The following is a 24,250-nucleotide window of genomic DNA, read 5'->3' as shown; positions in this document are numbered from 1 at the left end:
ATTTGCAATTGTCGGCCTTTGCTCCTTAGGACCTGCATGTAGAGGAATTAGAATAACAATTCAGCATTCATGTGCCTATATATACGAATGTAAGATGTAATGGAATGCAAGCAATAAAAATCAGAAAATTCCTTTCCTTAATCTCTCTTTTCTGGAGGTCTCCTAGTCCTCGAATTCTAGGAACATAACATAGTTCAACCTTTGAGAAAACTTTTAGTTTCCAAAGCCCCCGACTTGGTGTTACTTATGGAAACCAAGAAAGTAGTAAAAGAGTTGGAAAGACATTGAAACGTGCTGTTGGGATCTCAAATTGTTGTGGTGTTGATTGCTTTCGACATGTTAGTCATCATGTAAGTGGATTGGTTTTGTTTTGAAAGGAGGAAGTGGAAGTAGAGGTTATTTCAGCATCTCGGAACCATATATATGTCAAAGTCTCATTTCTGCATCAAGCACATTCTTTTTATTTATCCTTGATCTATGGATTTTCGGAAGCAAGTAACAAGATTTTGACTTGGGACCTAATTCACACACTTTGTCCAGGGCCAGGTCTCTTTTGGATGTGTGTCAGGGATTTCAAAGAGATCTTATGCCCTGATGATAAAAATGGAGGAAATGAGGCAAATATCAACCTCATTGCTTGGTTTAGAATGGTACTAGAGCAATGCAGGTTAGTAGACCTTGGTTTTGATGGATATTGATTTACATGGTCAAATAGGAGAAACATGCCTCATCTTATAAAAGAACTTTTGAATAGAGATCTGTAGAATGATAGTTGGATTCATGTTTGGCTGAAATGATGGGTTTCGAATCTAACCCTCCATCGGTCTAATCACAGTCCAATCCTTGTTGAATTTGACTACAAGTCCAGACGTAAAAAGAAAAGGGTTGAAAAACTCTTATCATTTTGAAGAAGCTTGGCTTCAAAATGATGGATGTGCTAAAGTGGTGGATAAATATGGCATAAGGGTGGATCGATGGAAGTAAATTTGGCTTGGGTAAGGGAGGAACTAGTGGAGTGGGGAAAGGATACTTTTGGTAAGGTTCCTAAGATAATAAAAAAGTTTTAAAAAAAGTTGAATTGGTTACACAATGATCCAAAGGTTCTGTCTCAAGTCAAACATATTATAGAGGAAGAAAAGAATATAGGTTGCCTACTGTAACATGATGAAATGAAGTGAGCCCAAAGGCCTAGGGCAACTTGGCTTGATTATGGAGACAAAAACTCAAAATTCTTCTATCATATGGCTCGACAAAGGAAGAAGAGGAATACAATTGACAGGATCAAGAATGATCAGGGAGTATGCTTCGAGGAAGAGGAAAATATAGGTTCGATTCTCACGTCCTATTTTTCTAACCGTTTTACCTTTTTGAATCCTATTGACATTGAGCAAGCAACTAATATGGTCTAAGGCCGTGTTTGACTAGATTTATCTTCAGTTTTGGATAAGGCTTTCACAACCAAGGAGGTCAAGTGTGCTCTAGACCAAATGCACCCATCAAATGCACCTGAGATTGATGGTACTCTATCTAGCATTATTTTACCAACGTTTCTGACAAGTGATGGGTGAAGATGTCACAAATTTGGTCCTTCAAGTTCTCAGCAATGGGAAGGACTCGTTATCTCTTAACCAAACTTTGATTGCTTTCATACCAAAGGTAAAAAGACCTAATCATGCTAGTCTTTTTTCGCCCTATTAGGGCAAATTTTTCCAAAGGGGGTGCTTTTACAAAATATTTCCCTAAATGGGGTCCTTTCGAAAAATATTACATGAGGGGGCTCTTTTCTACGTACTTTGCATGGATAATATAGCAAACCGCCACTCCTAGTGGCGAGTTTGCTGGGAAAACGCCACGTGGCACGGAAAACGCCACTCGTAGTGGCGAGTTGCCCAGTTGCAGGCCTAAAGGGGAGTTGCAAGTGCAACTTGCGATTTGAGTGCAAGTTGCAACTCCCATTGGCAACTCCCATTGTATAATTAAATTAGTTTTATATTTTATTTTGTAGTTTCCAGTAAAATAATTTGTATGATAATTTTTTTAAGTAATTATTAATTAAAACTAAATGTCAGCTTTCAAGTAATTTTTTTAAATACATACATAAATTTAAATAAATTACCAATTTATTTTCCGATAAACAAAGTTCAAAGCTAAAACAAATGTCACAAATCTTATTGATTAATTTTAATATAAAAAATAAAACTCTTTTCAAACTTCTGTTTTCTTCGTTGAGTTATATTTGAAAGGAGAAAAGGATTTTAAACTTTTCGTAGAGTTATTCTAATTTTGCGGTTATCATTCCCATTGGCAATTTAGGGCAGTATAAATACATACTCAAATATCAGTTTTCCTCACGTTGTTTCCATTGTATTTTTGGGATTTTTTAAATACATACATAAATTAGAGTTTAAAATAACTCTACGAAAAGTTTACAATCCTTTTGTCCTTTCAAATATAACTCAACGAAGAAAACAGAAGTTTGAAAAGAGTTTTATTTTTTATATTAAAATTAATCAAGAAGATTTGTGACATTTGTTTTAGCTTTGAACTTTGTTTATCGGAAAATAAATTGGTAATTTATTTAAATTTATGTATGTATTTAAAAAAATTACTTGAAAGCTGACATTTAGTTTTAATTAATAATTACTTAAAAAAAATTATCATACAAATTATTTTACTGGAAACTACAAAATAAAATATAAAACTAATTTAATTATACAATGGGAGTTGCAACTTGCACTCAAATCGCAAGTTGCAGTTGCAACTCCCCTTTAGACCTGCAGCTGGGCAACTCGCCACTACGAGTGGCGTTTTCCGTGCCACGTGGCGTTTTCCCAGCAAACTCGCCATTAGGAGTGGCGGTTTGCTATATTATCCATGCAAAGGACGTAGAAAAGAGCTCCCTCATGTAATATTTTTCGAAAGGACCCCCTTTGGGGAAATATTTTGTAAAAGCACCCCCTTTAGAGAAATTTGCCCCCTATTAGCCTATGCAACATGATCTTTAAATTGGTGGCAAAACTGTTGCAAACAGGCTCCAATTAATTCTTCCTGAAATTGTTTGTGAAACACTAAGTGCCTTTGTTCCTAATAGGCAGATCATAAATAATGCGCTCGTAGCCTTTGAGTGTTTTCATTACATGAAGAAGAAGAGTGCTTGAAAGAAAAGATGTATGGCCTTGAAATTGGACATTTCAAAAGCCTATGATAGGGTGGAGTGGGCTTTTCTGGAAAATGTGCTCATGTCTACGGGCTTCCCCCCAGCATGGGTTGATCTTATTATGGGATGTGTAAGGACAATATATTTTCAAGTGCTTCTGAATGGAGTACCAACAGAGATTTTTTACCCTCACAGGGGATTAAGGCAAATGGACTCTCTTCCCCCTATCTTTTTATCCTTTGTACGAAAGTTTTCTCGACGATGATCACAAGGGCAATAGAGATGTGGACCTTGCATGGACTTAAAGTGTGTCCAAAGGCACCTCTTATCTCTCATTTATTCCTTGTCGATGACAATATCATTTTCACCCGCTCTTTTTTTGGAGGAGGCAACATATTTGACTGAGATTCTTCTTACATATGATAAAGTTTTCAGACATAAAATTAACTTGGATAAATCAATGCTTGCTTTTAGCCGAAATATTCATAGTTCCAGGATTGATGACTTTGAGAGGTTGATGGGAGTTAAGACAATGGGTAGCTTCTCAAAATACACGAGACTTCCAACAATTGTTAGGAGATCCAAGAAACAAACATTTCAATTTATCCCAGATTGTGTTTGGAAGAAGCTCAAGAGTTGGATGGAGAAGGTCTTATCCAGAGCAAGATGTGAAGTTTTGATTAAGTTTGTGGTCCAATCCATCCCATCACATATGATGGGATATTTCCTGCTTCCTTAGTGCTTATGCAAGCAAATTGAAGGAATGATGGCAAAAAATTTCTAGGGTGGAGATGTAGAAAGAAGAAAGATGCACTAGGCTAGCTGGGAAAAATTATCTCAATCAAAAGATTTGAATGGAATGGATTTTCGGTCATCAAGGGCTTTCAATTTAGCTCTTCTAGTCAAGCAATGGTGGCGTTTGGTTCACGATGTTGACTTTCTTTTTTCAGGGACTTTTAAATACTTCCCTCGCTGCCAGCCAGTGAATGCAAAAATGTCCTCCTACCAAAGTGCCACTTGGTCGGGTATTAAGGCTTCAAAGTGGATTATTGACCAAGGAACGTTTTGGAGAATCGGGGATGGCATAAATGTGAAGGTACGAGGGGATAGGTGGATCCCAAATGCTCCTGACCATTTAATTAATTCATAGTCTCGTTTTAAGCCCTAAATATTTTTTTAAACTGTCTTTCCCTAAGAGATAACTACAACTATTGGTGCAATATCAGTTTGCCACAATGGAGGATCAAATGATATGGAAACATGTTGAAAATGGCCTTTATAAGGTCAATTCTCAATACCATATGACGTTCGAGAGACTCCGCCCAAACAATGCAACATGGAGTTTAGATCGACATGAGGTCTTTCTGGAAAAAGGTGTGGAAAATCTCTTGTATTCCCCGTTGCAGGAACATAATGTGGAAGGCTTGCAAGCACTACCTCACAGTCAAGCCCTGGTAGATTGTGTAGAAGCAATGAAGATTTGGTTTGCTTCGAGGTGGGGGTAAGGATTCAAGATCATGTCTAGTCATTCTCTGACTGGCTGAAGCAGTGGTTAGAAGAGACAGAACCCGAAATTGTGGCAAATTTTTAAAACTTCATTTCGACAATTTGGCAAAGGAGGAACATTTGGGTGTTTGAAGGTAAGTGGATATCTATTGATCAAGTGTTGGCTCGGGATGATAGTGTCACCATGAGCAACCCCCAAAAATCAGACCCCTCAAGAACAACTCATCACCTTAGGATTTAAAGTGGAAACTAAAACTCCTATTCATAATATAGTGAAGTGCAATATTGATGCTTTTGTTAAGGGATCGCGTGAAACATGCTTTGGTATCATTTTTCGGGACCATAGAGGAGAGTTGTTGGCCACAACAACAAATTTTCTCGTTGAAACTATGCCATCTGATGTTCCTGAAGTGTTGTACCTGCGGTGGGCTATTGAGACTACTAAACACTCTTTGTTTTCACATGTTATGTTTGAGAAAGATTGTCAGAAACTGCATCTTGCTAGGAAGAAAGGAAAACATGAGGGGTCATTGTTACTGTTTGAAGATTGCAAATACCTTGCAAGGAGTTTCTCCTTTTGTTATGCCCACGCTCTTTTAATAAGGTAGCTGACATGCTTGTCAGTCTATCCTTCTCGTTTCATGTATAAAGTTCTTTGATTTGGAATAAAATCAGATTAATTATCTATATAAAATTTAATCATCAACATTAATTTTATACTCCCTCCATCCCTAAATATAATTTTTTTTTTAGTTTTATTTGTCTTCTTTTTATAAGACTTTTTTTAATTTGTCCTTTTTATTAATTATTTTTTAACTCAAATATTCTTTATTATTTCACAATAAATATTATATATTTAAAAAATAAATATATTATCTTTCTTATAAGCATTGAATAAAAAGATTAACTAACATTAATTAATTAGGTGTAAAAATAAATTAATGGAAAGAGAGGAATTATGAGTCCTAATAAACTTAAGGGAATTTTTATAAAATAATACAAATTATTAACAAATTTAATATTACTAATTATATTAACCAATTTTCTTAAAAGGTGTGAATTAGTTAAAAATGTTTTAGATTTAGAAATGGAAGAAATATTTTTTTATATGTAAGAATTGAATACGATATTAAAGGTTTATAATACTTACACATTTTAATCAGTCAACTAAGTCAAAATCTTTGTTAAATACAAAGGTAGTATAAGTAAAAAAGACTTCAACATATTATATTCAACATATTATAATCATTAATCAAAACATAAACTTCACAATAATCATTAGATCTAATAAAATTTAATGAAATTGACTAAATTTAACGAACAACTAAATTGTCCTTGTTAATCATGATGAAAAGAAATTGTCCATGTCAATAATATTTATTACATAGACACTATGGTTAAGAAAAAAAAAAGCATAGACACTATCACTTTCTTTGACAGCACAAATGTACCAATTAATATAATCAATGGATGTAATTTAGTTAACAACACACATTGAATTTATGAAAAATATTTTGGTTTGATATTTCACAAAATACACTCTTAGAAATGGATGAAGAGCCTTATGTGTGATTAAATCCTGAATCGAGTGATTACGATTGTTGTTAATAAAAAATGTATCAATTAATATTATTAATTTAGTACTTTTTTATAAATATATAAATGATTTTTTTAATTTTAATATTATTAATCATTTATGTTTCAGGTAACTTATTAATTATTGTATTTATTAAATTTAATAATTAAAATATAAATTTATTAGATTAATGATTTTTCATCATAATTTCTGTATATAAAATATATTATTAAATAAAAATTAATTATTTTGAAATTTGATACATATATATATATATATATATATTAATACTTACATTAAATGTATATTAAATTTTTGAATAATTTTTAATGTTTTTTCTACAATTTTCCATAATATTTTTGAAATTAATCATATTTCTTTCTTTCTACTGATTCCAATCATATTTGTTGCCCTATATTTTTTTTCACTGAAGAAAAATGATTAATAAATAACTAAAAAAGAATGACTTTTACAAAGTTAAGCATGCCTAAGTTCTCAATCGATTGATTATGATTGTTGTTAATAAAAATGTATTATTTAATATTATTAATTTAGTATTTTTTATAAATATATAAATGAATTTTTTTATTTAAATATTATTAATCATTGTATTTTTTTGGTAACCTATTAATTATTGTATTTATTAAATATAATATATTTATTAAATTTAATAATTGAAATATAAATTTATTAAATGTATGATTTTTCATCATAATTTATATATATAAATATACTATTAAATAAAATTAATTATTTTAAAATTTGATGAATATATATATATATATTAATACTTACATTAGATATATATTAAAATTTTGAATAATTTTTAATGTTTTCTCAAATTATCCATAATATTTCGAAATTAATAATGTTTATGTCTTTCTACTGACTCCCATCATGTTTGTTGTTGTAAGTTTTTTTAACAGACAAAAAATATTAATAAATGAATGAATGAAAGTGAATTTTACAAAATTAACCAATTTAATAGATAGTTGACATTAATGTCATAATGATAAAAAAAAATACCAATATATTTGACAAGACTCCGTACATTTCATTTAATTAATAAAAAGTTTAATTTTTATGTTTATCATTTATTTTTTACACAGTTAACAAATTTTTATACTAACGTACTTACACACCTATTCGAAAACAAAATAATAAAGAAAACAAAGTAGTGGTATTGATTTACTATTTCTAAATTCTAATGCACTCATTCTTATTAATTAAAATTAATTAAAAATTACTCTCTCAATCCTTTTTTATCTGCCTTTAAATTTTTTACGTAAAAACTAAAAAATATAATATTTTTTCTTGAATCTTATAGAATAATTATGAGATTTCTTATTTTAGCTTTTCACAATAAATGTATATATATAAATTAATTAAAATTAGATAAAAAAAATTAACTGTATAATTATCAAATAAATAATTAAGATTATTTTAAACTTTGAAAATGATAGATAAATAAAAATCAAAGTCTTTTAAAAATTCAAAAATTATGATTTTTTAATTCAATAAAAATTAAGAGTATAATTGACATTTTTAATTATGATTTTTTTTTTAAAAATCTTAAAAATAAAATGAAAGACAATCTTTTAATTTTAATATTGAGAGAATGACCGCTGAGAAATTTAATACTAGATATTCTATTTTATTACCTATTATTATTTCATCCTAAAAAATTACTATTAATATTGATTGTTATATTTTATAGTCCCAACTTTAATATATTATTGGATTTATATTTGAATATTTAAATTGAGGACTAATTTAAAACCTTTGATTAAAGTAAAAGAATCTAATGTGAATTGATGGGGTTAAGTCATTTATTAGATGCATTCATTTTATTGTCCCAAAGTAAACAGATACATTCATGAGTTGAATGTGAATGTAAGTTGACTAGCTATATAGTAAAAAACAAACCTTAAGAAAATGCCCCCTTTCCTGATGAAAGAGTGAGTAGCACCCAACTTCCATTTCCAATCAGAATGCAGAGCGCAACACGCGCCGAGGCGGAGCGTCTCCTGGGGATCGCGGAGAAGCTCCTCCAGAACCGCGATCTGGTGGGGTCTCGAGAGTTCGCCTTCCTCGCCCAGGAAACCGAGCCTCTCCTCGAAGGCTCCGACCAGATCCTGGCCATAGTTGACGTCCTCCTCGCCGCCGACAAGCGCGTCAACAACCACCCCGACTGGTACGCCGTCCTCCAGGTGGACCGCCGCTCCGACGACCTGGACCTGATCAAGAAACAGTACCGCCGCCTTGCCCTCCTCCTCCACCCCGACAAGTCCCGCTTCCACTTCGCCGACCACGCCTTCCAGCTCGTCGCCGATGCGTGGGCCCTACTCTCCGACCCTATTAAGAAATCTGTTTATGACAAGGAGCTCTCTTTCTTCTCCCGCGTCGATTTGTCCGTCCCTGGATGGGTCCAGCAGCAGGAGAAGCTCCCCGTCCGGAGGACTGGGCCTGGGCCCGGTCCCGGTCCCGGGCCCACTGCGGGCCGCAATAGCGCTGCTTCGGCCCGCGAGGACATCCACGCGGACGAGAATTCGAGGAGGAGGAGGAGCTCTACTTTCTGGACCGCGTGTCCTTACTGTTACCGTTTGTATGAGTACCCTAGGGTTTATGAGGGTTGTTGCTTGCGGTGCCAGAATTGTGATAGATCCTTTCACGGCGTAACGGTTCCGTCGCTGCCGCCGCTTGTTCCCGGTCAGGATGCTTATTATTGCTGCTGGGGGTTCTTCCCCATGGGGTTTGTTGTTGGCAGCTTCGGTTCTCCTCCGCAGCCGGAGGAAGAAGCTGCTCCTTCGGCGGCGGAGGCGCCACCGTCACCGCCTCCTCCGCCACAGCAACCGGCTTCTTCGCTGCCTAATTGGATGCCGGTGGCGGCGGAGAATGGCGTGGGGAGTGTGACACCGGTGGCGGCGGCCACCAGGTTGACGAGGTCGGGGGCGGCGGTGCCGAACGGGGTAGGATCGGGGAATGGGACGGGGAAGAAGAAACGGGGGCGGCCGAGGAAGTATCCATTGCCGTCGTGAGAAGGAGGGGGTGTTTTGGATTGTTGTTGTAGGTACTGTTGTGTTGTTTAATTGTTGTTTTTGTAGATATGATTAACTGGTTATTTTGTATGATCTGTCTCTTGAATGTGGGTATCTTTTTGGCTCTGGTTTTTTTGCTATGGGTTTTTGATTTTATGCCTTGTTGATGAGTAGGGGAAGAGAAACAATGTGGCCGGTTATCTATAGTTGAAATTATTAGATTCACAGGGCCTTAATGCCCTTAACTTTATTTTATGTGGTTTTCACAAAAATAAAAAATAAAAACTCTGGCTTCTCCTACATACCGGAGAGTTAACACCTGTACTGTCATCAACATGGTTTTGAATTGTGGTTGTGGATTGCATTGTGATCCCTGTAAATGAGACTGATGGGATCATAATTGTGGTTATATTGTACACTGGAAGAAATGGAGAGGATCTTGACCCCCTTGTTAAAACCTTGGTTGGACATCATGGATTTGGTACTGCCATTTTATTTTCCTTAATCTAGTCATGAAATTGTAAGTTATGTTTGAATTACCGTTTCTTTATCATTAGAGGGTGTTCAACATTTGAATTCCCATTGCTTTACCATTGGTTCAACGTTTGAATTACCATTGCTTTTACCTATTAGAGGATGTTCAATGTTTGAATTACCTTTGTTTTACCGTTAGGGTTAGAGGGTTTTCAATGTACCATAGAAGAAGGAACACTTTTGTATCTATTATTCTGAATTTACTTTTGGAAGATTTGCACCGACAATCCAATATGTTAAACACTTAAAATTCTTAACATGAGATGGGTGGGAAGCTCTACTGTCCCAAACTGATGCTTAAATGCCCATTTGTGATTTAGATTTTGATAGAGTTGATTTTGGATTACTGATTGAGTTGTTGAATGTAACATGCATGTTTCCGAATTAGTCTGAAGTGATTTTGACTTTGCTCTGTAATGTGTGTGGCGGCTTGTGAATTGATCATGCGTGTTAACCCCCAAGTAGACACTGCTGAGAATAAGGAAAAATGCTCAGAAGAGGATGAGTGTACCTTCACAATGAGAGGGAGTTATAAGCTCTTAGTGGGTGGCCACCGTCCTAGAATAAGTCTTGAATTGAGTTGTCTGTAGCCAGCTACTATGGGTCTTCTCCTTGTTGGGCTATGTGATTTCATTGGAATGACTATTTGGATCTGGTTTTGCAACTGTGAACTGTCACAATTTTCTTCTTGCACATAGTGAACGGACTGGAATCGTTGGATGAAGATCAATCAATTCAAAATTTGAATACAAGTTTTAAGTCCTATTAACTGAGATAAAATATGAGCTGTAAAATCTTTATCCAACTGTTCCAATTCGCTCACTGCAGGAATGCATGGAAATTGTGAATCTGGATCCTGGATATTCATGATGACTATTTTTGGGATAATGAAGTGCTTTGTAAACTTATGAATCCATTTGAAAATACAAATTGGGAACATATATAACGCTCATTGTAACTTAAATAGTGTTCATCATTGTTGTAGTAGTTATTACCATGTCTAAACACTTCAGTTTCTTCACTTCTTTTGATATAGTTTTGTCTGTACTTAAGCTTATTTACCTTTTTCAGAGCACTTGTTTCATTGTAATCTGTTCTCAAGAAAATTATTTTTAGAGGATGCTTCAACCTGAGATTTAGGTTTGAAGAATCAGAAGCTTCAAGTTTAGAAATTATACATTAAGTTTGTGTGTGTCTCACTGATATGATGAACTTAGTTTGGGATTCAGTTTTGTAAAGCAAGGCTTGGAGTGTTCTGTTAAACTAAGTTTGCAAACTTAAGTTTAACTTCAACTTTAAGTTTACAAATTTTAATCCAAATACCTATAGATAACATTTGTAATAAAAGAAATGAATAAATTTGCATCCCACAAGTAAAGATGAATGAGTTTAATTGAACAGGAAAACAAAATTGGGAAAAATGAACGGAAAACCCCCCTGATTTTAATTGAAACAAAATTCGTCACTTTTGTTGGGGGGGAAAATAATCTAACAAGTACATAGAGCAAATTCAGCCATATCTCAGGCCGCAACTACTCCAATCCGTGGCATATCCAAGTTATTTTATTATTTTTAAAAAAAAAATTATTAAGTACCAAGACATATCTAAAATATAACTTTACTTGGTACATTCCTGCAACAGATAAAGTTCACAAATGGAGTTTTTTTGTTTTGGTGAGATGACAAATGGAGTATTCGAACTGTGGTTACTGGATATTGATAAACGAACAAGTTAGGGGTGTTAATGGTCGAGTTGTTGTTTTCTTTCTTGTGTATAATACATGGGTCATTTGTACTGGGAGAGATACCTTCTTCTGTCTAGTTGGGGGGAGAATGGAGAATGAGTGAGGAGCTTATAAAGGGAAAACGTTCCCTCCAAAGTGAGAGGAAGTTGGGGGAGAAGGGGCAACGAGGGAAAAAAGCTTTTCCCCAAGTCAGAAAGTTTGGGAGTGGAGGAGGGATGTGTCATTTGCTTGTTTGTTTTAGTTTTAATTATTTTAATATTAAATAGTTTTTATACAACATAAAAAAATTACAAATTAAAAATTATTTTTTTTAATTAGGAAAAATCTCATGGTAAAATATTTTTTTGTCAAATTGATTATTATTATTAGGATTAAACATGTTTTTAGTCGGTCTCAGTTAATGTTTTTTCATTTTTGATTTTTGTAATTTTTTTTATAATTTTAGACCTTGTAAGTTTTTGTATTTTTCTTAAATTTTAGTCTTTATAAGATATTTTATACATTTTTAGTTTATGTAAGTTTGTGTTTTTTCAAATTGATCAATATATAAGCGCAAACTTATGAATACTATAAATAAAAAAATTATAATATTAAAGAAATTCAAATTAAAAAAAACACAAACTTAATGATTAAAAATGAATAAAATATTATCTATAGTAGATATAATGAACGTGAATGGTAGTAAATAGTATATTGCGTTATTTCTTATTTTACTTTGGTTTGTTAAATTTGAATAATTATTGAAATTTAACAAATGAAATTTAATAATAATGAATTTAAGAATAAATTATTTAAGTAATAAGTTTGAATTTGATTTAGTTGGTTTGTTACAAAAATTATTAATGTAGTCCTTTTGGAGTCTGAACTCAAATATAAGCATAAAAATTATCTCTAGACTTAAATATAAGTAAATATAACTATTTTATCCTATTTAATAATATCATTTTTTAAAACACTCCTCATTTCATTTCAATTTTATTTTTAATGATTCTTTTTGTTTATAATATTAAATTCCAATGAAGGCAATTTGAAAATGACATTATTTTTTGCTTGAGACTAATAAAATTAAACGATGTCAACTAAATTTTTTAATAGTGTGAAATTAATTATTTTTGGTTTGATTTTTTCTTCATGGAGAAAAGTGTGGCAAGGGGATGCAATGGTGCGTCACCTTCTCTAACCAACAAATGCGGTGTATGATAACGGGGAACGGCTTCACTGACGACGGTGAGTGCGACGGGTGAAAGGATTTGGGGTGCTCAAGAAAATAAGGAATGGGGTGTTAGTGTTTCTTTGAGAAAGGTTGAGTGGGATAAAGGTAATGAAGGATAAAAACATCTGTTTAATGTGTAAATTATTTCTTAGGAGGTGCACCAAGCAAAAAATGGGATGCTCTAAGTAATTGCCTACAATGAATTATTAAATTCTTAGCCTGGACTAGATTGGGTCTATTTATTTGTGGGTTACACCCATTGTTTTTTTTAATTCATTTCTTATTTTTAAATAGAGTTAAATAAGCTTTTAGTCCTCCAAATATTAAATTATATTGGTTTAGTCTTCTGAAAATAATTTCATTGCATTTGATATCTGAATTTTCAAAATTTCCTTTTTAAGTAATTTATTTAACTTTTTTTTATTTTTTTGTTGTTAAATGTAAGTCACCTCTACCTTATAGATAATATGGCTGGAGCTCAAACTATTACAATTAATGCACTGTTGATGTTTATTCCCAGTATCTAGTATCTGGTTCCATCGACAACAAGACAATATATGAGTTTAGTTATATATATTTGTTTGGGAATATAGAGATGCAATATGATTTTTTTATATCCTTGAAAGGCATATTGAATGTTAATGCTAGAAACGAAAGTGCTAATGTTAGAACAACTAATAGCGTAAACTTTCAACAAAAAAAAAAAAAGGTTAAATAAAGGACTAAAAAGGAAAATTTGAAATTTTCAGGAATCAAATGCACAAAGCAATATGGGCCAATATTTGGAGGAGCCAAATCATATTTAATCCTTTAAATGTACTTAAATAGTTAAATATTTTTAAATTTAGCCTAAAAAAATGGACATGTTTTAATTTTGGTCCCTATAATTTTTTTCTTTGTTTTTATCTCACTAATATTTAAAATTATTGATTTTAATCAAAAATGTATTATTTAATATATTAATTTAGTATTTTTATAAATATAAAATGAATTTTTTTATTAAATATTATTAATCATTGTATTTTTTTGGTAACCTAAATATTATGTATTTATTAAATATAATATATTTATTAAATTTAATAATGAAATATAAATTATTAAATGTATGCTTTTTCATCATAATTTATATATATAAATATACTATTAAATAATTAATTATTTTAAATTTGATGAATATATATATATATATTAATACTTACATTAGATATATTTAAAATTTTGAATAATTTTTAATGATTTCCAAATTATCGATAATATTTCTGAAATTAATAATATTTATGTCTTTCTACTGACTCCCATCAGTGTTGTTGTTTGTAAGTTTTTTTAACAGACAAAAAATATTAATAAATGAATGAATGAAAGTGATTTACAAAATTAACGCAATTTAATAGATAGTTGACATTAATGTCATAATGATAAAAATACCAATATATTTTGACAAGACTCCGTACATTTCATTAATTAATAAAAAGTTTAATTTTTATGTTTATCATTTATTTTTTACACAGTTAACAAATTTTTATACTAACGTACTTACACACCTATTCGAAAACAATAATAAAGAAAAAAAGTAGTGGTATTGATTACTATTTCTAAATTCTAATGCACTCATTCTTATTAATTAAAATTATTAAAATTACTCTCTCAATCCTTTTTTATCTGCCTTTAATTTTTTCGTAAAAACTAAAAAATATAATATTTTTTCTTGAATCTTATAGAATAATTATGAGATTTCTTATTTAGCTTTTCACAATAAATGTATATATATAAATTAATTAAGATTAGATAAAAAAATTAACTGTATAATTATCAAATAAATAATTAAGATTATTTTAAACTTTGAAAATGATAGATAAATAAAAATCAAAGTCTTTTAAAAATCAAAAATTATGATTTTTTAATTCAATAAAAATTAAGAGTATAATTGACATTTTTAATTATGATTTTTTTTAAAAAAAATCTTAAAACTAAAATGAAAGAAATTTTTAATTTTAATATTGAGAGAATGACCGCTGAGAAATTTAATACTAGATATTCTATTTTATTACCTATTATTATTTCATCCTAAAAAATTACTATTAATATTGATTGTTATATTTTATAGTCCAACTTTAAATTATTATTGGATTTATATTTGAATATTTAAATTGAGGACTATTTAAAACCTTTGATTAAAGTAAAAGAATCTAATGTGAATTGATGGGGTTAAGTCATTTATTAGATGCATTCATTTTATTGTCCCAAAGTAAACAGATACATTCATGAGTTGAAATGTGAATGTAAGTTGACTAGCTATATAGTAAAAAACAAAACCTAAGAAAATGCCCCCTTTCCTGATGAAAGAGTGAGTAGCACCCAACTTCCATTTCCAATCAGAATGCAGAGCGCAACACGCGCCGAGGCGGAGCGTCTCCTGGGATCGCGGAGAAACTCCTCCAGAACCGCATCTGGTGGGGTCTCGAGAGTTCGCCTTCCTCGCCCAGGAAACCGAGCCTCTCCTCGAAGGCTCCGACCAGATCCTGGCCATAGTTGACGTCCTCCTCGCCGCCGACAAGCGCGTCAACAACCACCCCGACTGGTACGGCCGTCCTCCAGGTGGACCGCCGCTCCGACGACCTGGACCTGATCAAGAAACAGTACCGCCGCCTTGCCCTCCTCCTCCACCCGACAAGTCCCGCTTCACTTCGCCGACCACGCCTTCCAGCTCGTCGCCGATGCGTGGGCCCTACTCTCCCGACCCTATTAAGAAATCTGTTTATGACAAGCGAGCTTCTCTTTCTTCTCCGCGTCGATTGTCCGTCCCTGGATGCCGCAGCAGCAGGAGAAGCTCCCGTCCGGAGGACTGGGCCTGGCCGGTCCCGGTCCCGGGCCCACTGCGGGCCGCAATAGCGCTGCTTCGGCCCGCGAGGACATCACGCGGACGAGAATTCGAGGAGGAGGAGGAGCTCTACTTTTCTGGACCGCGTGTTCCTTACTGTTACCGTTTGTATGAGTACCCTAGGTTTATGAGGGTTGTTGTTGCTGCGTGCCAGAATTGTGATAGATCCTTTCACGGCGTAACGGTTCGTCGCTGCGCGCTTGTTCCCGTCAGGATGCTTATTATTGCTGCTGGGGGTTCTTCCCATGGGGTTTGTTGTTGGCAGCTTCGGTTTCTCCTCCGCAGCCGGAGGAAGAAGCTGCTCCTTCGGCGGCGGAGGCGCCACCGTCACCGCCTCCTCCGCCACAGCAACCGGCTTCTTCGCTGCCTAATTGGATGCCGGTGGCGGCGGAGAATGGCGTGGGGAGTGTGACACGGTGGCGGCGGCCACCAGGTTGACGAGGTCGGGGGCGGCGGTGCGAACGGGGTAGGATCGGGGAATGGGACGGGGAAGAAGAAACGGGGCGGCCGAGGAAGTATCCATTGCCGTCGTGAGAAGGAGGGGTGTTTTGGATTGTTGTTGTAGGTACTGTTGTGTTGTGTTTAATTGTTGTTTTTGTAGATATGATTAACTGGTTATTTTTGTATGATCTGTCTCTTGAATGTGGGTATCTTTTTTGCTCTGGTTTTTTTGCTATGGGTTTTTGATTGTATGCCTTGTTGATGAGGAGGGGAAGAGAAACAATGTGGCCGTTATCTATAGTTGAAATTATATAGATCACAGGGCCTTAATGCCTTAACTTTATTTTATGTGGTTTTCACAAAATAAAAAATAAAACTCTGGCTTCTCCTACATACCGGAGAGTTAACACCTGTATGTCATCAACATGGTTTTGAATTGTGGTTGTGGATTGCATTGTGATCCCTTAAATGAGAACTGATGGGATCATAGTGGTTATATTGTACACTGGAGAAATGGAGAGGATCTTGACCCCCTTGTAAAAACCTTGGTTGGACTACATGGATTTGGTACTGCCATTTTATGTTTCCTTAATCTAGTCATGAAATTGTAAGTTATGTTTGAATTACCGTTTCTTTATCATTAGAGGGTGTTCAACATTTGAATTCCCATTGCTTTACCATTGGTTCAACGTTTGAATTACAATTGCTTTACCTATTAGAGGATGTTCAATGTTTGAATTACCTTTGTTTACCGTTAGGGTTAGAGGGTTTTCAATGTACCATAGAAGAAGGAACACTTTTGTATCTATTATTCTGAATTTACTTTTGGAAGATTGCACCGACAATCCAATATGTTAAACACTTAAAATTCTTAACATGAGATGGGTGGGAAGCTCTACTGTCCCAAACTGATGCTTAAATGCCATTTGTGATTTAGATTTTGATAGAGTTGATTTTGGATTACTGATTGAGTTGTTGAATGTAACATGCATGTTCGAATTAGTCTGAAGTGATTTTTGACTTTGCTCTGTAATGTGTGTGGCGGCTTGTGAATTGATCATGCGTGTTAACCCCCAAGTAGACACTGCTGAGAATAAGGAAAAATGCTCAGAAGAGGATGAGTGTACCTTCACAATGAGAGGGAGTTATAAGCTCTTAGTGGGTGGCCACCGTCCTAGAAATAATCTTGAATGAGTTGTCTGTAGCCAGCTACTATGGGTCTTCTCTTGTGGGCTATGTGATTTCATTGGAATGACTATTTGGATCTGGTTTTGCAACTGTAAACTGTCACAATTTTCTTCTTGCACATAGTGAACGGACTGGAATCGTTGGATGAAGATCAATCAATTCAAAATTTGAATACAAGTTTTAAGTCCTATTAACTGAGATAAAATATGAGCTGTAAAATCTTTATCCAACTGTTCCAATTCGCTCACTGCAGGATGCATGGAAATTGTGAATCTGGATCCTGGATATTCATGATGACTATTTTTGGGATAATGAAGTGCTTTGTAAACTTATGAATCCATTTGAAAATACAAATTGGGAACATATATAACGCTCATTGTAACTTAAATAGTGTTCATCATTGTTGTAGTAGTTATTACCATGTCTAAACACTTCAGTTTCTTCACTTCTTTTGATATAGTTTTTGTCTGTACTTAAGCTTATTTACCTTTTTCAGAGCACTTGTTTCATTGTAATCTGTTCTCAAGAAAATTATTTTTAGAGGATGCTTCAACCTGAGATTTAGGTTTGAAGAATCAGAAGCTTCAAGTTAGAAATTATAACATTAAGTTTGTGTGTGTCTCACTGATATGATGAACTTAGTTTGGGATTCAGTTTTGTAAAAGCAAGGCTTGGAGTGTTCTGTTAAACTAAGTTTGCAAACTTAAGTTTAACTTCAACTTTAAGTTTACAAATTTTAATCCAAATACCTAGATAACATTTGTAATAAAAGAAATGATAAATTTACATCCCACAAGTAAAGATGAATGAGTTTAATTGAGGGGATAGGTGGATCCCAAATGCTCCTGACCATTTAATTAATTCATAGTCTCGTTTTAAGCCCTAAATATTTTTTTTAAACTGTCTTTCCCTAAGAGATAACTACAACTATTGGTGCAATATCAGTTTGCCACAATGGAGGATCAAATGATATGGAAACATGTTGAAAATGGCCTTTATAAGGTCAATTCTCAATACCATATGACGTTCGAGAGACTCCGCCCAAACAATGCTACATCGAGTTTAGATCGACATGAGGTCTTTCTGGAAAAAGGTGTGGAAAATCTCTTGTATTCCCCGTTGCAGGAACATAATGTGGAAGGCTTGCAAGCACTACCTCACAGTCAAGCCCTGGTAGATTGTGTAGAAGCAATGAAGATTTGGTTTGCTTCGAGGTGGGGGTAAGGATTCAAGATCATGTCTAGTCATTTCTGACTGGCTGAAGCAGTGGTTAGAAGAGACAGAACCGAAATTGTGGCAAATTTTTAAAACTTCATTTCGACAATTTGGCAAGGAGGAATATTTGGGTTTGAAGGTAAGTGGATATCTATTGATCAAGTGTTGGCTCGGGATGATAGTGTCACCATGAGCAACCCCAAAAATCAGACCCCTCAAGAACAACTCATCACCTTAGGATTTAAAGTGGAAACTAAAACTCCTATTCATAATATAGTGAAGTGCAATATTGATGCTTTGTTAAGGGATCGCGTGAAACATGCTTTGGTATCATTTTTCGGGACCATAGAGGAGAGTTGTTGGCCACAACAACAAATTTTCTCGTTGAAACTATGCCATCTGATGTTCCTGAAGTGTTGTACCTGCGGTGGGCTATTGAGACGACTAAACACTCTTCGTTTTCATATGTTATGTTTGAGAAAGATTGTCAGAAACTGAATCTTGCTAGGAAGAAAGGAAAACATGAGGGGTCATTGTTACTGTTTGAAGATTGCAAATACCTTGCAAGGAGTTTCTCCTTTTGTTATGCCCACGCTCTTTAATAAGGTAGCTGACATGCTTGTCAGTCTATCCTTCTCGTTTCATGTATAAAGTTCTTTGGTTTGGAATTAAATCAGGTTAATTATCTATATAAAATTTAATCATCAACATTAATTTTATACTCCCTCCATCCCTAAATATAATTTTTTTTAATTTTATTTGTCTTCTTTTATAAGACTTTTTTAATTTGTCCTTTTTATTAATTATTTTTTAACTCAAATATCCTTTATTATTTCACAATAAATATTATATATTTAAAAAATAAATATATTATCTTTCTTATAAGCATTGAATAAAAAGATTAACTAACATTAATTAATTAGGTGTAAAAATAAATTAATGGAATGAGAGGAATTATGAGTCCTAATAAACTTAAGGGAATTTTTTATAAAATAATACAAATTATTAATAAATTTAATATTACTAATTATATTAATCAACTTTCTTAAAAGGTGTGAATTAGTTAAAAATGTTTTAGATTTAGAAATGGAAGAAATATTTTTTTATATGTAAGAATTGAATACGATATTAAAAGTTTATAATACTCACACATTTTAATCAATCAACTAAGTCAAAATCTTTGTTAAATACAAAGGTAGTATAAGTAAAAAAGACTTCAACATATTATAATCATTAATCAAAACATAAACTTCACAATAATCATTAGATCTAATAAAATTTAATGAAATTGACTAAATTTAACGAACAACTAAATTGTCCTTGTTAATCATGATGAAAAGAAATTGTCCATGTCAATAATATTTATTACATAGACACTATGGTTAAGAAAAAAAAAAAGCATAGACACTATCACTTTCTTTGACAGCACAAATGTACCAATTAATATAATCAATGGGTGTAATTTAGTTAACAACACACATTGAATTTATGAAAAATATTTGGTTTGATATTTCACAAAATACACTCTTAGAAATGGATGAAGAGCCTTATGTGTGATTAAATCCTGAATCGAGTGATTATGATTGTTGTTAATAAAAAATGTATCAATTAATATTATTAATTTAGTACTTTTTTATAAATATATAAATGATTTTTTTAATTTTAATATTATTAATCATTTATGTTTCAGGTAACTTATTAATTATTGTATTTATTAAATTTAATAATTAAAATATAAATTTATTAGATTAATGATTTTTCATCATAATTTCTGTATATAAAATATATTATTAAATAAAAATTAATTATTTTGAAATTTGATACATATATATATATATATATATATTAATACTTACATTAAATGTATATTAAATTTTTGAATAATTTTTAATGTTTTTTCTACAATTTTCCATAATATTTTTGAAATTAATCATATTTCTTTCTTTCTACTGATTCCAATCATATTTGTTGCCCTATATTTTTTTTCACTGAAGAAAAATGATTAATAAATAACTAAAAAAGAATGACTTTTACAAAGTTAAGCATGCCTAAGTTCTCAATCGATTGATTATGATTGTTGTTAATAAAAATGTATTATTTAATATTATTAATTTAGTATTTTTTATAAATATATAAATGAATTTTTTTATTTAAATATTATTAATCATTGTATTTTTTTGGTAACCTATTAATTATTGTATTTATTAAATATAATATATTTATTAAATTTAATAATTGAAATATAAATTTATTAAATGTATGATTTTTCATCATAATTTATATATATAAATATACTATTAAATAAAATTAATTATTTTAAAATTTGATGAATATATATATATATATTAATACTTACATTAGATATATATTAAAATTTGAATAATTTTTAATGATTTCTCAAATTATCGATAATATTTCTGAAATTAATAATATTTATGTCTTTCTACTGACTCCCATCATGTTTGTTGTTGTAAGTTTTTTTAACAGACAAAAAATATTAATAAATGAATGAATGAAAGTGAATTTTACAAAATTAACCAATTTAATAGATAGTTGACATTAATGTCATAATGATAAAAAAAATACCAATATATTTGACAAGACTCCGTACATTTCATTTAATTAATAAAAAGTTTAATTTTTATGTTTATCATTTATTTTTTACACAGTTAACAAATTTTTATACTAACGTACTTACACACCTATTCGAAAACAAAATAATAAAGAAAACAAAGTAGTGGTATTGATTTACTATTTCTAAATTCTAATGCACTCATTCTTATTAATTAAAATTAATTAAAATTACTCTCTCAATCCTTTTTTATCTGCCTTTAAATTTTTTACGTAAAAACTAAAAAATATAATATTTTTTCTTGAATCTTATAGAATAATTATGAGATTTCTTATTTTAGCTTTTCACAATAAATGTATATATATAAATTAATTAAGATTAGATAAAAAAAATTAACTGTATAATTATCAAATAAATAATTAAGATTATTTTAAACTTTGAAAATGATAGATAAATAAAAATCAAAGTCTTTTAAAAATTCAAAAATTATGATTTTTTAATTCAATAAAAATTAAGAGTATAATTGACATTTTTAATTATGATTTTTTTTAAAAAAAATCTTAAAAATAAAATGAAAGACAATTTTTTAATTTTAATATTGAGAGAATGACCGCTGAGAAATTTAATACTAGATATTCTATTTTATTACCTATTATTATTTCATCCTAAAAAATTACTATTAATATTGATTGTTATATTTTATAGTCCCAACTTTAATATATTATTGGATTTATATTTGAATATTTAAATTGAGGACTAATTTAAAACCTTTGATTAAAGTAAAAGAATCTAATGTGAATTGATGGGGTTAAGTCATTTATTAGATGCATTCATTTTATTGTCCCAAAGTAAACAGATACATTCATGAGTTGAATGTGAATGTAAGTTGACTAGCTATATAGTAAAAAACAAACCTTAAGAAAATGCCCCCTTTCCTGATGAAAGAGTGAGTAGCACCCAACTTCCATTTCCAATCAGAATGCAGAGCGCAACACGCGCCGAGGCGGAGCGTCTCCTGGGGATCGCGGAGAAGCTCCTCCAGAACCGCGATCTGGTGGGGTCTCGAGAGTTCGCCTTCCTCGCCCAGGAAACCGAGCCTCTCCTCGAAGGCTCCGACCAGATCCTGGCCATAGTTGACGTCCTCCTCGCCGCCGACAAGCGCGTCAACAACCACCCCGACTGGTACGCCGTCCTCCAGGTGGACCGCCGCTCCGACGACCTGGACCTGATCAAGAAACAGTACCGCCGCCTTGCCCTCCTCCTCCACCCCGACAAGTCCCGCTTCCACTTCGCCGACCACGCCTTCCAGCTCGTCGCCGATGCGTGGGCCCTACTCTCCGACCCTATTAAGAAATCTGTTTATGACAAGGAGCTCTCTTTCTTCTCCCGCGTCGATTTGTCCGTCCCTGGATGGGTCCAGCAGCAGGAGAAGCTCCCCGTCCGGAGGACTGGGCCTGGGCCCGGTCCCGGTCCCGGGCCCACTGCGGGCCGCAATAGCGCTGCTTCGGCCCGCGAGGACATCCACGCGGACGAGAATTCGAGGAGGAGGAGGAGCTCTACTTTCTGGACCGCGTGTCCTTACTGTTACCGTTTGTATGAGTACCCTAGGGTTTATGAGGGTTGTTGCTTGCGGTGCCAGAATTGTGATAGATCCTTTCACGGCGTAACGGTTCCGTCGCTGCCGCCGCTTGTTCCCGGTCAGGATGCTTATTATTGCTGCTGGGGGTTCTTCCCCATGGGGTTTGTTGTTGGCAGCTTCGGTTCTCCTCCGCAGCCGGAGGAAGAAGCTGCTCCTTCGGCGGCGGAGGCGCCACCGTCACCGCCTCCTCCGCCACAGCAACCGGCTTCTTCGCTGCCTAATTGGATGCCGGTGGCGGCGGAGAATGGCGTGGGGAGTGTGACACCGGTGGCGGCGGCCACCAGGTTGACGAGGTCGGGGGCGGCGGTGCCGAACGGGGTAGGATCGGGGAATGGGACGGGGAAGAAGAAACGGGGGCGGCCGAGGAAGTATCCATTGCCGTCGTGAGAAGGAGGGGGTGTTTTGGATTGTTGTTGTAGGTACTGTTGTGTTGTTTAATTGTTGTTTTTGTAGATATGATTAACTGGTTATTTTGTATGATCTGTCTCTTGAATGTGGGTATCTTTTTGGCTCTGGTTTTTTTGCTATGGGTTTTTGATTGTATGCCTTGTTGATGAGGAGGGGAAGAGAAACAATGTGGCCGGTTATCTATAGTTGAAATTATTAGATTCACAGGGCCTTAATGCCCTTAACTTTATTTTATGTGGTTTTCACAAAAATAAAAAATAAAAACTCTGGCTTCTCCTACATACCGGAGAGTTAACACCTGTACTGTCATCAACATGGTTTTGAATTGTGGTTGTGGATTGCATTGTGATCCCTGTAAATGAGACTGATGGGATCATAATTGTGGTTATATTGTACACTGGAAGAAATGGAGAGGATCTTGACCCCCTTGTTAAAACCTTGGTTGGACATCATGGATTTGGTACTGCCATTTTATTTTCCTTAATCTAGTCATGAAATTGTAAGTTATGTTTGAATTACCGTTTCTTTATCATTAGAGGGTGTTCAACATTTGAATTCCCATTGCTTTACCATTGGTTCAACGTTTGAATTACCATTGCTTTTACCTATTAGAGGATGTTCAATGTTTGAATTACCTTTGTTTTACCGTTAGGGTTAGAGGGTTTTCAATGTACCATAGAAGAAGGAACACTTTTGTATCTATTATTCTGAATGTACTTTTGGAAGATTTGCACCGACAATCCAATATGTTAAACACTTAAAATTCTTAACATGAGATGGGTGGGAAGCTCTACTGTCCCAAACTGATGCTTAAATGCCCATTTGTGATTTAGATTTTGATAGAGTTGATTTTGGATTACTGATTGAGTTGTTGAATGTAACATGCATGTGTCCGAATTAGTCTGAAGTGATTTTGACTTTGCTCTGTAATGTGTGTGGCGGCTTGTGAATTGATCATGCGTGTTAACCCCCAAGTAGACACTGCTGAGAATAAGGAAAAATGCTCAGAAGAGGATGAGTGTACCTTCACAATGAGAGGGAGTTATAAGCTCTTAGTGGGTGGCCACCGTCCTAGAATAAGTCTTGAATTGAGTTGTCTGTAGCCAGCTACTATGGGTCTTCTCCTTGTTGGGCTATGTG

General features: G+C 33.5%; 2 protein-coding genes and 1 pseudogene across 2 annotated transcripts; all 3 read left to right on the top strand.

Moving 5' to 3' along the window:
- The first annotated feature begins 8,150 nt into the window (after nucleotides 1-8,150).
- On the top strand, nucleotides 8,151-9,830 carry LOC114395428. Its single transcript, XM_028357210.1, has one exon. It carries the CDS (start codon nucleotides 8,231-8,233, stop codon nucleotides 9,275-9,277), a length of 1,047 nt encoding a protein of 348 aa, XP_028213011.1. The 5' UTR covers nucleotides 8,151-8,230; the 3' UTR covers nucleotides 9,278-9,830.
- A 5,259-nt stretch (nucleotides 9,831-15,089) lies between these two features.
- Nucleotides 15,090-16,085, top strand: LOC114376408 (annotated as a pseudogene).
- A 5,878-nt stretch (nucleotides 16,086-21,963) lies between these two features.
- LOC114395419 lies at nucleotides 21,964-23,594 on the top strand. Its single transcript, XM_028357200.1, has one exon. The coding sequence runs from the start codon at nucleotides 22,043-22,045 to the stop codon at nucleotides 23,087-23,089; it is 1,047 nt and encodes a 348-aa protein (XP_028213001.1). The 5' UTR covers nucleotides 21,964-22,042; the 3' UTR covers nucleotides 23,090-23,594.
- Nucleotides 23,595-24,250: the final 656 nt, after the last annotated feature.

Source organism: Glycine soja, chromosome 2 (genome assembly GCF_004193775.1).
Source record: "Glycine soja cultivar W05 chromosome 2, ASM419377v2, whole genome shotgun sequence".
NCBI classification, from domain to species: domain Eukaryota; kingdom Viridiplantae; phylum Streptophyta; class Magnoliopsida; order Fabales; family Fabaceae; genus Glycine; species Glycine soja.
The sequence above is the reverse complement of the archived record's forward strand: the minus strand, read 5'-3'. Positions and strand labels throughout refer to the sequence as shown.